We start from the raw sequence: 12,936 nt of genomic DNA, 5'->3' as shown, positions 1-12,936 counted from the left end.
GCTCTTAGCCTGGACCACCTAGGCTGGAGTTTTACAGCTGGAGGTGGGCCAGAGAGCAGCAAACGCCAGCTAAGCCAGAGAGGCAATTGCTGCCTGCACTGGCTGGGTGGAAGATGTGGCATGGGCTGGCAGCAGAAGCGCTCGCTGCCCTGGTTCCCTGGTACTCAGGAGGCCATGGGAAACACTGCAGAGCCGCAGGTGGGGCTCAGTCCACAGGCACCAACACCAACGCCCCACAAGGATAGAGCTTTTGATCTTGCTGAGCAGGAGCAAGGCCTGGCTCCAGCCACCAAAGCACCCAAAACTCAGCACCGGTCTGTGTAACGCACCCCAAACCCCAGCCCGGCTGCACCTCATGTTATCTGCGCACGCCAATTGAGGGTATCACCTCCCAGATCACCACCTCCAGCTGCAGTACAGCCACAGCCTTGGAAAAGCCGACCCATAGCTGGGAAGGGCTACAAGGGAGAGAGACTGGTGGAAGAGAGGAAGCAGACGGCACAATCCCCCATCTCAAATGCTGCCCATACCCACCACCTTGACCTACAGCCACCCTCTGAACAAGGTTGTTATTATTTTCTACATTACAGCTGAGGAAAGTAAGTCAAGAGCATCCTACAAAAGCTTGGGAATGCGCAGAGTGTCATTTACCCTGGCTTGCGTGGCTGAGGGCAGAATGTGGAGAAGGTTGCTCCACAAGCAAGGCTGCACAAACAAGGAGGACTTAACCAGCTGCCACTCAGGGGGCAACAAGCTGCCCCAGCCCAGCTACTGTCCCAAGGGCCCTTCCAAGAGGGGAAAATCCTCCATGGTGCTGGGCCTGCTCCCGTTCCCTTGGGCAGAGAACGTGGGTGAGCCGAGCCAGTGGAGTCCAGCCAGGCCAGGAAGCAAGCAAAGCCCCCAGCCCTCCAAGCATGCCCCCACAGCCCCCCACGGAGCCCCGGCTTTGCACTGTGCCCCCAAAGCTGATGAGCCTAGTGACCACCTTGCCCAACTGCCCCTGCGGTTTGGAGGTTGGGCTGCACCAGCGGGAGCAAGGGCTTCGGAGGTTTGCTATGCAGTGGGCTCCACGCTACCTGACGAAGTGAGGCTGCTCGTAGTCACCACTAAGGTACGCACGCCAGCGCGTCCCCCAAAGCTAGCGTTCAGCATAGGGAGCGTCCCCCACAGTCCCTGAGGAAACCCCCTCCTCTCTCCCCTACCTTCTGCTTCTTACAGAAGATGCTGTTTCAGGAGCAGCTCTGCAGCTCCCATTGCCCCAGCACTACGGTCACTCTGGGGCACCCCAGCTCACGGCCCCTTCTCCCACCGAGGCACTGCACCCCCTGCCCCGAGACCCCCCCAGTTGCACACCCACCCCCAGCTCTTACCTGCTGGCCAAGGGTCGCTCCTCTGCAGCACTGGCTCCCCCAAGTACTACTGCTCCCCAGGCAGATGGCTGGGTCCCTCGGTGACCAGGTCCTTTAAGCAACAAGCACGGAGGCAGCCCTGAGCCCCTGCACCCCCCTAACCCCATCCACCCCACAAGGGCCTCCCCAGGGAGATACACCACCCCCATCACGTGCACCCTGTGAGGGGGGCACCGCTTGGAGCAGGGGGCCTCGCTGCCCTGCAAATTGATGGCATCTGTGTGCAACAAGGTGGGATGGGATCCCTTAATTAGCAACAACCTGTGCACGGTCCTCCACCCACTTTGGGGGAAAAACTGGTGCGGTTGGGCACCTCCTGAGCAGTGACCGATGCACAGCCCTGCTCCCGCGTGGGGAGGGGGGGAATATCCGACTCCTCTCCGCCAAGCGTGGGGTGAAGGTGAGTGCTTGCAAGGCAGGAGGAGAAGGGGGGGGTCCCTGCCGGGACGCTACTCGCTGCCGGGGCACGGGGAGAACCAGCAGTGCCGGGGGACAGCCAGCACTTCAGAACCGTTAACGCCGCAGGGCCGGGGCAGCCCCACGGCGAGGGGGGTGCACCGGGGTCTGCAGAGGCGGGCAAGGGGCTGCGCCCAGCCGGGAGGGGGGCAGCCCCCAGGACGCCCGGGGAGGGGACTCCCGGAGGGCGCTGGGGGGGTGCCGGTACCACCGAGGGTGCTGGGGATAGGCGGTGCCCCCGGGGGTGTCACTGTGAGAGGGGTGCGGGGGGGGGGCAGTGACCCCAGAGAGCGGAGCGGCTCGTGCCGCGTCCCCGGGGGGCGCCCCCGCCCTCACGGCCGCTCGGGGCCGCCCACCGGGGCGGGAGCCGCCCCCCTGCTCACCTGTGTGAGGCGCAGGGAGGCGGCGCCCTGGCCCCGCCGCCGACTCCCGGCGGACCCCCCCCGCCGCTGCCCGGCTCAGCCCACCGTCCCCCGCCCGGCCCGGCTCAGCCCCCGCCGGGTCCCCGCCGCTCTCCCGGGCCGCGCCGCGCCTGTCAGCATTTGAACGGCGCGAGGGACCCGCCTCGCCGCTATTGGGCGCCGCGCCCGCCCGTCAGACCATTCGCCGCCGCCCCGTTGGCCGCGCGCGTCGGGGGGGCGGGGCGGGGCCGGCGCGGCGCTATAAAAGGCGGGGGCTGGGCGGGCGGGCGTTCAGTGCCGCTGCGCGACAGGTACCGGCCGGCGGGGGGCGGAGGGAGCGAGCGAGCGCGCGCGAGGGAGAGCGAGCGAGGGAGCGCGCGAGGGGGCGGGGCAGGCGCGCGCGGAGGGAGGGCGGGCGGGGGCGGTGCGCGGGGAGGGCGGGGGCGCGCGCGGCGCTGGTGGCGCTGGCTGCACGCGCCGTGCCTGCACGGAGCGCGGCAGCGGCGAGCAGCGGCAGCAGCAGCGGGAGCCACCGGCGCGCACGGCGATGCCCGCTCTGCTCCCGCCGCTGGCCGCCCCCTGAAGACACCCCTCTCTATTCCCCCCCCTCCAGCGACCTCAGGCTCTTCCCCCCCTTCCCCTTCCCCCCCCCCTTCTATTTCCCTCCCCCCCCCGCCTCTTTATCCTCCTTTTTTTGCGACCCTCCGCACCCTCCCGGTTGCCGTGTGGATGCGGCCCGGGGTGCCTGGCTGCGCGGGTGGCGAGAGCAGATGCTGAGGGGCCGGAGGAGGATGGAGTGCACCCTCGATGCGCAGAGTTTGATCAGTATTTCCCTGCGGAAGATCCACAGCTCCCGCACGCAGCGAGGCGGCATCAAGCTCCACAAGAACCTGCTCGTCTCCTATGTGCTCCGCAACGCCCGGCAGCTCTACCTGAGCGAGCGCTACGCCGAGCTCTACCGCCGCCAGCAGCACTACCCCGACGCCGCTCCGCTCCTCGCCATGCCCGCCTGCCCGCCGCCCGCCGCCGCCGCCCCGCCGGAGCTGGCGGCGCTCCCGCTGCCCGCCGACACGCAGGACCGCGAGGCGCGGAGCTGCGCGGCGGCGCGGGGCGGCGCGGAGCTGCTGGAGGTGCCGGTGTGCGCGGCGCCCGCGGAGCTGCAGCGAGCGCCCTGCAGAGACTCGTCCCTGGGCTTCTACCGGGCCGCCGGCAGCGCCGGTCCCGGTGGCGGCGGCGGCGCGCCCCCGGGGCTGCTCTACGCCGCCGGCTGTGACTTCGGGAGCGGCGGGGCGCCGCACTGTAGCAGCCGCACCACGGTGCTGGATTTGGACACTCACGTCGTGACCACGGTGGAGAACGGGTACTTGCACCAGGACTGCTGCTCGCAGTGCCCCTGCTGCTGCCAACCGGCACCGGGGCTCGCCTCCCCGCCGCCCGCGCCGGGCACCAAGCGCAAGTATTACCCGGGGCAGGAGGAGGAAGAGGAGGGGGTGGAGGAAGGGGAGCCGGGGGGAGGCGGGGTGGCGGGCGGCCCCCCCTTCGCCCCGTGCACCAAACGCGCCCGTTTCGAGGAGTACAGCGCCGAGCACCCCCAGGACTCTTCCAACATCTCCAACTTGATCTCCATCTTCGGCTCCGGTTTCACGGGGCTGGTGAGCCGGCAGCAGGCGGACTCGGAGCAGCCCCTCAACGGGCAGCTGTGCAGCAAGCAGGCGCTGGCGAGCCTGGGAGCCTGGACTCGGGCCATCGTCGCGTTTTAGAGGGGAGCGGGGAGCAGAGGCGGGGGGGGGCGGGTTGCAAAACGGGGGTGCGATCCGAGGGACAGCGGCTCTGGAGGGGGGGGGACCCTGAAACAAAGGCGGGGGGGGGAGGTTGGGGCGAGGGGAGGGTTGGGGGGTGCCGAGGCGTGCGCAGGGGAGGTGGGAGGGCAGAGCCACGCTAGTGTTTTATAAATTGTACAATAAAGAAAAAAAAATCTAAGATCTTGGGACTTTATTTTTGCAGAGATGAGAGAAAAAAAAAAACAACAAAAAATAAGCAAACAAACGAAAACAAAACAAAAAACCAACAACGAAGCACCTATTTAAATAATCCTCTTTGTGTCCGCTCGGGTTCTCTTTGCGGCGGGCTGCCCGGGGCCGGTGCTGGCGGCGGGGAGCGCCACGTGAGAGCCGGGCCCCGCCGCACCGGCCCCGGGACCCCGCGGCGGGGAGCGCCCCCGGCCCCCCGCCTGCCCCGGCGGGGTCCCTCCGCCCCCGGCTCGGTCGGTTTTGGGGTGCGGGGAGGGGAAGAGCAGCCGCTGCCGGGCCGCTTTTGTGCGTTTCTTTAGATATTTAAAAAAGAAAAGGCAGAAATGAAAACATTTCAACTTTCCTCCCCGAAGAAACGTGTGCGATGTGACTTCTTCTGCCCACCGCTTGTGCCAGGGTAACGCTGGAGGGTTACGAGAGCTGAACTGGGGGGGTTGGGGGGGTAAAGCAGGGGCCGGGGGTCCCTCCGGGCTGCTCCCCGCCGCGCCGGGGAGGGGGCGAGCCGCCCCCGGCAGCCCGGAGCCTCCGCCTCGGTGTGTGTTTGTGATGCCGCAGGTAACCGTGTAACACTACTCACGTCTCCGGTGTGCTGTGTCGGGTCTCTTTTTTTTTTTTTTTCCCCCCTTTTTTTTTTTTTCTTAAGTTCAACTGTTCTGGTTTCAGCCTTCCAAACCATAAAACCAGCATTGTTCGGTCCTGTGAAGAGATCTGTCTCCTGTAGAGTCTCTTGATTTTTTTTATATTTTTTTTTTTAAAAAGAAAAACCTTTTGTTGTAAAAAGGTGGGTTTTCTGGTCGTGTCCCCCCCCTTGGTTTTTTTTGCAGCCTGCCCACTCCCAACTTCACGGTATCAGCACTATGTGTAACTGAGGATGCTTTGCCAAACGGTCTGTTGGGGTCTTTTTTTTTTTTTTCCTCCTCCTTTTTCTTTGTTTGTAAGCCTGTATTTTTGTGCATATGGAATTGTATATCACCGGGTAAAACTGTTCAGATTTGTTTAAATTTATAATCTTAATAAAAAGTCGATTATAAAGTTGCTGTGCCCTCGCTTTCCTTCACACCGCAGCCCGCGGAAGCCCCTCTCCGCAGCCGCCGCTTCCCCTCTGCACCGGGGAGCCTTTGCGGAGGCTCCGACCCCCCCGTGCACCCCCCCCAGCCCCGGCACCCCCCCTTTGTCCCCTCCCCAACACCATCCAGCTTCACCCTCTCCCTCAGCCCCCCCCCCCCCCCCCCGGGTCTGGAGGTGCCACGCACAGCGAGACCCAGGTGGGGAAGGGGCCGGGGCTTGTGTCCCCTCCCCGCTTCCCTCGGCGGGGGGAGCCGCCAGGACCCCCCGGCCCTGCCCCTACCTGCCCGCCCCCCGCACCTGGGCAGCGCCGCCGCCTGCGCGCTGCTCCGCGCTGCTCCGCGTCCCCCGATGCGCTCGGGAAGTTTTTTTTAAGTTGGAGTTTGTTACCGCCGCGCGGGGCCGCTCGGTGGGGCGTGCGGGTGTCACCCCCCCCTCCCTTTTTTTGTGTGTGTATTTTTTCCCTCCCCTCCCTTACACCGGACGAGCGGAGCCGGGGCCGCCCCCCCCCCGGCTGACCTCGGGAGGGGAGAGTTTAATTTTTATTTATTTATTTTTTTTAAAATCCCCTGCAAAACGCGCTGTTTCCAGCATCCAGCGCAAATCCCGCAGCTGGAGCCGCTCCTCTGCCCCCCGCACCCCCGGACCCCTCCGCCCAGACCACCACACGGACAAAACCCCCCTCCCCAGCCCCGCGCATCACCGCGGGAGCGCAGCCTTCCCCTCTCCCGGGGAGAAAGGCCTAACAAACGGGACTGCGGGGCGGGGAGAGAGGGGGCTCTGCGACCGCGTTACAGCCGCAGACGAACCGAAGCGCGGAGCGCTTTCCTCCCCGCGGCTGCGCTCCGCGCCCGCTCCGCACCCGCGCTCCGCTCCGCGCCCACAGCGCCCCCTGGCGCCCGCCGCGGGAGCCGCAGCGCCCCACCGGGGCCGGGGGTGGGGGGGGCGGCCCTGACCCCACTGCGGGGCAGAGGAAGGGGCAGGGGCGGCCGCGCTGCCCGCCGCCCCCCGGGCAGCCCCGGCCTGCTCAGGAAGCAGGACCCGGCTGCGGGGCTGAGCCACGCTCCCCTCTCCTGCTGCTCCCCCAGATAGCCCCAGGAAATAAATAAATTAAAAATATAAAACCTATAAAACCCCTGTCCAGGCGCAGCAGCACTGGTGGCAGCATAGCCGAGCGCGCAAGCGCTTTGAGAAACCCAGGAGTTGGACGCTTTGACCAAGGGAGATTCGCCCATGGAGCCGGGGAGAAGCCCTCTCCCTGCTCCAGGCCCTGGGGCCGGGACCCCGGGGCAGCCCCGAGGCCTCTCCCGGCCCCCCCTGCCCCGGGAGTCCCGGCTCCCCGGCGCGGAGGCAGCTGGAGGGGGGCCCAGGCAGTGGGAGTAGCAGCAGCTCCTGCCTGCATAGCCCTGGCTGCTGCACAGGGTGTTTGGGGGAATTTTCAAAACCAGGTGCTCCTGCGGGTGCCCACAGGTCAGCACAGCCGGGTGCCGAATCCCAAACCCCATAGACCCCCTGCCCCTCAGCCCCCGCTCCAGGCAGCCCAGCCAGCGAGGGGCTTTAGCCCAACAGCCACATGCACACACTCACCCGCCTCCCAAACCGCTCCCCGTCTCCCAGACTTTGGGGTTTCCAGTGGTAAAGAGACCACCACCGGGAGAACCCCTCGTTCCTGCAGGACTCGACTGCCCCGGGCGCACCCATCCCTCCAAACCTCCCCGCTCCCCAGGGGAGCCAGCCCTCACCCCTGCTCAGGGTGGAAGTTTCTGGGGCTTCAGTCAAGGTTTCGAAGGCTGGAATCGGCAAAGACGCCTCTGCATCACCGGTAAGCACACAGGGTGGGGGAGACGGGGTGCATATGCCACGGGGACACTCATAAAAAATCCCTGACACTGAGGAACGAGGAGGTCCCACGGCTCCACGGAGCCACTGAGACTCAGACGCTCTCGGCGGCGCAGTTATTTATTTATTTTAAACCCCGGTACATGACATTTCTCTTCTTACGAAGGCGGCAGCAGCAGAAAGCCCATCACACAGCCGCTCTCCTGAAAGCAGAGCCTGGAAACCAGAGTCTCATCTGCATATTCATAAGTACCTGATAAATTAATCATGATGGCAGAAGCATTCAGGCTAGAAGGGAGGTGACAGGGGAAGGTTGCACCCCCCAACACAAGCCCACCCTCACTCTCGCACACGCTCCTCATCTTCCAGGCACAAAATGTTTTGATCCCTTCGCAACTCAGCTGAACCCCCTGGGCGCTCGCAGGGAAGGGGGCTGTGCCCCCCACGCACCTGGTAGGCACCCGCCGCCTCAGCCCCCCACCCCTCTGGTCCCTATCTCCGGCAAGAGATGCTGAACAGATGGGCTGGAGCGGAGCAGAGGTCCCGAAATCTGGGGGGAACTCAGCTGCCACCACCAGACACCCCTCCCAGCCCAGACACAAGCTCTGCTCCCATGTCAGCACCTGTCCCCATCCCAGATCTGCCCCCCAGCACAGTTCGATGTGCCCCAGCGCTGCCCGACCTTAGAGCTGGCATTGCTGATGCCAAAGAGTTTGACCCTAAAAATCCTTCCACGTCCTCTCTCCCGTTAGTGCCCCCTCGGCCGGGGGTGAACGGGCATCTCCAGGATTCTGCGCCCGGCAGCCCCGGAGCGGGAGCAAGGCGCAGAGGGGTCCTGCGGAGGGGGCAGGTGGAGTTTGGCTGGCACGGAGCTGCGGGAGGTGGGAGATGGGGGAGAGCGAGGGGCGCCGGGGGGGTCCTGCACCATGCCACGGCAGAGAGAACCACCTCCTTGCACACACCGCTCGCTCCTCCAGCTGTGAAACAGCTGTGGCCTTCCCTTCACCGTGCAAAATGCTCTCCACAGGCAGATCCAGTTCTTGGGGTGTCCTCAGTGTCACTCCGCTGAACCCCCTTGGTTTGGGGGAAGAGTCACCGTGCCCCGGGGAGAGATGCCGCCTCCGGTAACAGAGGCAGAATTTCAACCCGAAGCTGGTGCAGCGCCTGAGCCCACCCCGCTTTCCCCCGGAGTTGCCCTCAGCAGAGCGGGCAGGAGGGGCAGAAAGCAGCTGGCAGCTGCCTGCGGAGCCCAGGAGGGTCCGGCACCGCTCTCTCCTTTATTTCCCCGACCCTGAGGCAATCGCAGAGGTGGCCGCAGGGCTGGGCTGAGCTCACCGACAGCAGAGGGTCAGCACAGTCCGTGGCACCCACCGGTCCCAGGGCTCTGCCCAGCACCAGCAACACCCCACGGGCATTTGGAGGGCTCAGATCCGGCGTTAGGAAGTCGTGCATCAAATCCAGTGCCAAAGCCAACAGCCCGGCCAGGTCCGCGCGCTGCTAGAGTGGCTCAGCCTGGGAGAGGACATTGCTGCACACCCAACAGGTCCCTCTGCACCAGGAGGGACAAGGATGGACATGGTGATGGAGAACTGACCCCTCTCACCGCCCAGGCTGCCAGCCCGGCTCTGCCCCCAGCACCCCCGGGAAGAGTTGGGCACCCACCCAAGAAAAACCCACCCTTGCACCACAAGCCAGGCACCGGTTCCCGGGTGCTGACCCACAGATGGAGCTGCTCCGTGTCCTCCTAAACCACGAGGGCCAAAACCAAGACTGCACCCAGTCTCAGGAGTGCATCCACAGAAGAGCAACTTTGAGCTCTGCCGATCCCAGTGCGGGATCCGGCCTTCCTTCAGTCCGTCAGCTGTGAGTCAGATCCCTCCCACCGTATCTCCCTGGCTCAAATACGAATGAGCAGAAGGGTATTTTGGGATCTGCACGTGTTAGCAGATGTTTGGAGAAGTCCCCTGCAGAGAGAGCAGTAGGAGAGCTACGGGGGACACAGTAACATGGTCGAGAGGCCGCTCCCATTAGCGGTGTGTTTAATATGTTGGGTTTGGTCTGGGCCTGGGTAATTAGCATCTGAGCGGTAATTATTCACACTTGGCCTTTCTATATCCTGCTTATAGATTTGATGATTAATGTTGCTCCTTGAGTTAAGCCTACCCTGGATTTACGAGCACGCGTTGGGAAAGTTAAGAGGAGGTTGTCATGTGAGAGAAGATGCTGTCCCTTATATCTAACAGCAAAAACAATACGATAGAAAAATTAGAGTAAAAAGCACTTTGCACAGAAGCAGCAGACTAAGCACAAAGCAGCCATCTCAGCAACACACCACCGCCACCATCGACGCACGAGTATCTTGGTTGTGTAGTAGGAGCAGCAAAAACCTCCCCCAACATTCGGAAGACGCCGACGCTGGATGCTTTGGGGGTTTGCTGGCACCACGCAGGCACAAGCTGGGCAGATCCCTGCAGCAAAGCAGGGGCACACAGCCCCCCTCAGCCACCTTTCCACCACATTAACCCGAAAAGGGGTCTCCAGAGAAGGACCTGCAACCCCCCCAAGCTGGGAAATGGGGAAACCCAGCTGCTAACATCACGCTGGGACTGATACAGCTCAGCCAAGCAAAATCCATAAGCCAGCAGTGGGCTCACCTGCTCTCCTGGGCACCGGCTCTCCTGGCGTTGCTGCTGGCTCCGGGCGAGGAGGCTGTGCTGCCCGTGACGGTCCTGGTCCCCCCGCAGAAGGACCAGGGACAGGTTTGCAGCACCGCTGGCCGAGACCCTCGGAGGCTGAGTGCTTTTCCAGCTCCTTCTCAGGGCAAAAGGCATTTCCAGCTGAGCTGCTCTCTGGACTTTCTATGCCAGGCAGGCAAGAGGGCCACAAGTTCCATCCAGGATCTTGCCCAATGCCAAATAGCACGTGGAGTTTGGCACGGAGAGAAGGAGCCAGCCAAGCCCAGAGGCAGAGGGCAGGCAGAGCTGCCCTGGCTCCTCGTCCTCAGGGAAGGCACTCAATGATTCCAGGTCCCCCAGATGGAAAAGAGGAGAAAAGAAGAGGAGAAAACCTCCCAAACCCTCCTCTTATCCTCACCTCTGGCCCCATGATTGGGCCAGCTGAGCAGAGGCTCCTGTCCCACACCTGGGGGGGGACGAGGCAGAGCATTAACCCTCTGTGTGCTGCTGCCCGGAGGAGGGGAAAGGGCTTTCCCCAGAGCAATGAAAGCCCACGAGCCACCCAGGATGCTGCTGTGGACCATCCCTGCTCCTTGCTACCCTCCTCTAGCTGCTTTCATGGGACCGAAGCTGCACCTTCTTGCCTGGCTGGCAGGTCCCCCTTGGGCCAGACCCATGGCCAGGAGGGGAGCGTTTTCCTCCTGCTCCCGTTGTGCCAAACTCAGGGGGATTCATACGTATCAGAGCACAACACCTGCACCATGCCCCTGCTCCCACCCTTCTGGTGTGGGAAACGGGGACGGTGGCTGCAGTGCAAAGCCAGAAGCACTTCTGAAGTCGGTCCCGACCAAATCAGCTTTTCGTTCTCCCCAAGCAGGGTAAAGCGAAAAGTCATGTCTTTTACAGTCAGGGCTGGACTCCAGCGGCTGCTTCAATGGCCCCGCTCGGGCTCAGTCCCCGCGGGCAGGAGCAGCCCTGGGCTGCAGGGCAGCCACACCTGCCTTGGGTCCCTGAATATTTCCACAGTTTCATTCTGGGGGCTTGGTTTTTTATAAACTGCCACCAAAGCAGTGCTTTCCCCGCCTTTTCCTTGCCAAAATGAGGCTTTTGCATTGAAATGTGTGAAGCTGCTTTTTTTTTCCCTTTTTCCCCAGGTTTTACAACATGAAAGTGGATGTTGATGTGCACGGAATTTTGAAATTGGAGACGGGGAAGTTCTGCTCCGGGAGGTGACTATTTGCTCACAAAATCGCCTCTTTTCAAGCTCCCCAATGAAATTCTGCACAATTATTTTTTTCTCCTCCTTGCCCAGCCAGCCCGGTGTCCTGCGCTGCTTCAGCTTTTGTTTCTCCTCTGCTCCCTAGCGAGGACTAACAAAACACCACCACGACGTGCCGTGCCCGTGCCCACTTCTCCTCCTCATCGCGGCTGCCTGCAGCGGCTGCAGCACGCAGCCCTGTGCTGCCCGCACCCCGCGTGGCGCTGCCGGCGTTAGCACACATGCTCGGCAGCGCTTGGGGCTGCACACCCCAAATAGGAACCTGTTCCTGCTCCTAAACCCTTTGCAAACAGGATGCCAGGGTGCTCAGGATTCAGGGATATTCCTATGAACTCCCCCCTAGCAGAGAGCCAGGGTTTGTCAGACGCACAGCTCGGGGAACGGTGTTTCAGAAACTCGCTGTTTCAGAAACTCACTGTTTCATTTGATTTGGTGCTGGAGAGCAACCACCAGCCCAAAATATGCGTGTGAAGTGACGGGCTTCGCCCTCATCAGCCCCATGCTGGTGTAAGGCAAGGGAAAGCTTTGCAGACAGCTTCCAGCAGGACTTGGGTCGGGATGCGGGATGAACCTGTGCAGGGACAAAGCAGTGTGGTCCTACAAAAGCCTGGAGGACTCTCAGGGCCAGGGGACAACCCCCACGTCCAGAGTCCACGGCTGCTCTCCTCCATCACCAGTCTCCCCCCAGCAAGGGCCATGCCTGTGGTCCCTGCAGCACCACAAACAGCCCGGCTCTTCCGCTCCCGCATGAACCAGAAAGCAAGAACATGGTTAAAAAGCCCTAAAAGCCAGGACATGAACATCCCAGGCTCCGCGGCGCTGCGCGCTGGGCTCGGTCCTCCAGCTCAGTGACAAGAAGAGATAAGGGGGAGGATTGAGCCTTCCATTTGTCCCTCCGGAGCTACTGCTGGATTAACTCAGCCTAACGTTGTTTAAGGAGCATTTACATGCAGAGCTTCTTCAGCTTGGTCCTCCGTTGCCTGCCGGGTTAGGCAATGCCTCTGGCTTATACCTTGGCTCGGGATCTGTTGACTCTGGAAAATCCCCAGGTTTTGGAGCACGTCTATTTAAACAAGCAGCGCTGTGGTCATCCAGGCTCTTCCCCTTCTGCCCATGGACCACGGAGACCACGTGCTCCGGTCCAGCGTGAGAAACGGCAGAGCCGACTGCCAGCCAGGGTGGATCAGCGGTTCCTGGCGTGGTGCTTCTAACGGGGCATGATCGCCACAGCCTCGCTGCTACTTTATTTGTCCCATGGTCCTCCAACACCAACTGGAGCATCTCAGAGATGCATGTTCAGGACAGGCAGGATGAGAGGCGCAACCGAAGGCTGGCAGCTCCAGCAAGAGCAGCTCGTGGAAACACTGCAAGATGGAGGAAACCTGGTCCCTCTGACTCCAATTTAAAATTTATACTTTTTTTTTTTGTTGTTTTAGGTTGCAGTAAACAGGACCACACTACCAGGCTGGGCTGAGCGGAAACGCGAGGAGCTGCTTGAAGTCGTGAGATGCTCCAGCCGGGCAGTGCAATGTGTGGAGAAGCCCATGCCCCAGCTCCCTGGATTTCACGTTATTGATGTATTTATGTCACCTCATGCCTGGATTTACTGGGTTTATAAAGCAGGACGGTGCTTTTATTCTTGGTCTCCAGGTGGGAAACCGAGGTGGTGCCCTTAGTCAAGGTTACAGTGGGGGTCTGCAGTAGAGTAGGCAACTGAACCCACATCTTCTGAATCCATCCAAACCAGTGGGCAGCTCTCTCATGTATATGCAATTTACATTT

General features: G+C 62.2%; 1 protein-coding gene across 1 annotated transcript; it reads left to right on the top strand.

Moving 5' to 3' along the window:
- Positions 1 to 2,924: 2,924 nt before the first annotated feature.
- Positions 2,925 to 4,027, top strand: IER5L (immediate early response 5 like). The gene has a single exon (XM_059828951.1). It carries the CDS (start codon positions 3,037 to 3,039, stop codon positions 4,024 to 4,026), a length of 990 nt encoding a protein of 329 aa, XP_059684934.1. The 5' UTR covers positions 2,925 to 3,036; the 3' UTR covers position 4,027.
- The last annotated feature ends 8,909 nt before the right edge of the window (positions 4,028 to 12,936 follow it).

Source organism: Gavia stellata, chromosome 24 (assembly GCF_030936135.1).
Source record: "Gavia stellata isolate bGavSte3 chromosome 24, bGavSte3.hap2, whole genome shotgun sequence".
NCBI classification, from domain to species: domain Eukaryota; kingdom Metazoa; phylum Chordata; class Aves; order Gaviiformes; family Gaviidae; genus Gavia; species Gavia stellata.
Note: the sequence above shows the minus strand (reverse complement) of the source record. Positions and strands in the feature narration are given on the sequence as shown.

What these genes read in the sequence shown, in the direction of transcription:
- IER5L (XM_059828951.1), top strand. Translation starts at nt 3,037, where the DNA reads ATGCTGAGGGGCCGGAGGAGGATGGAGTGCACCCTCGATGCGCAGAGT.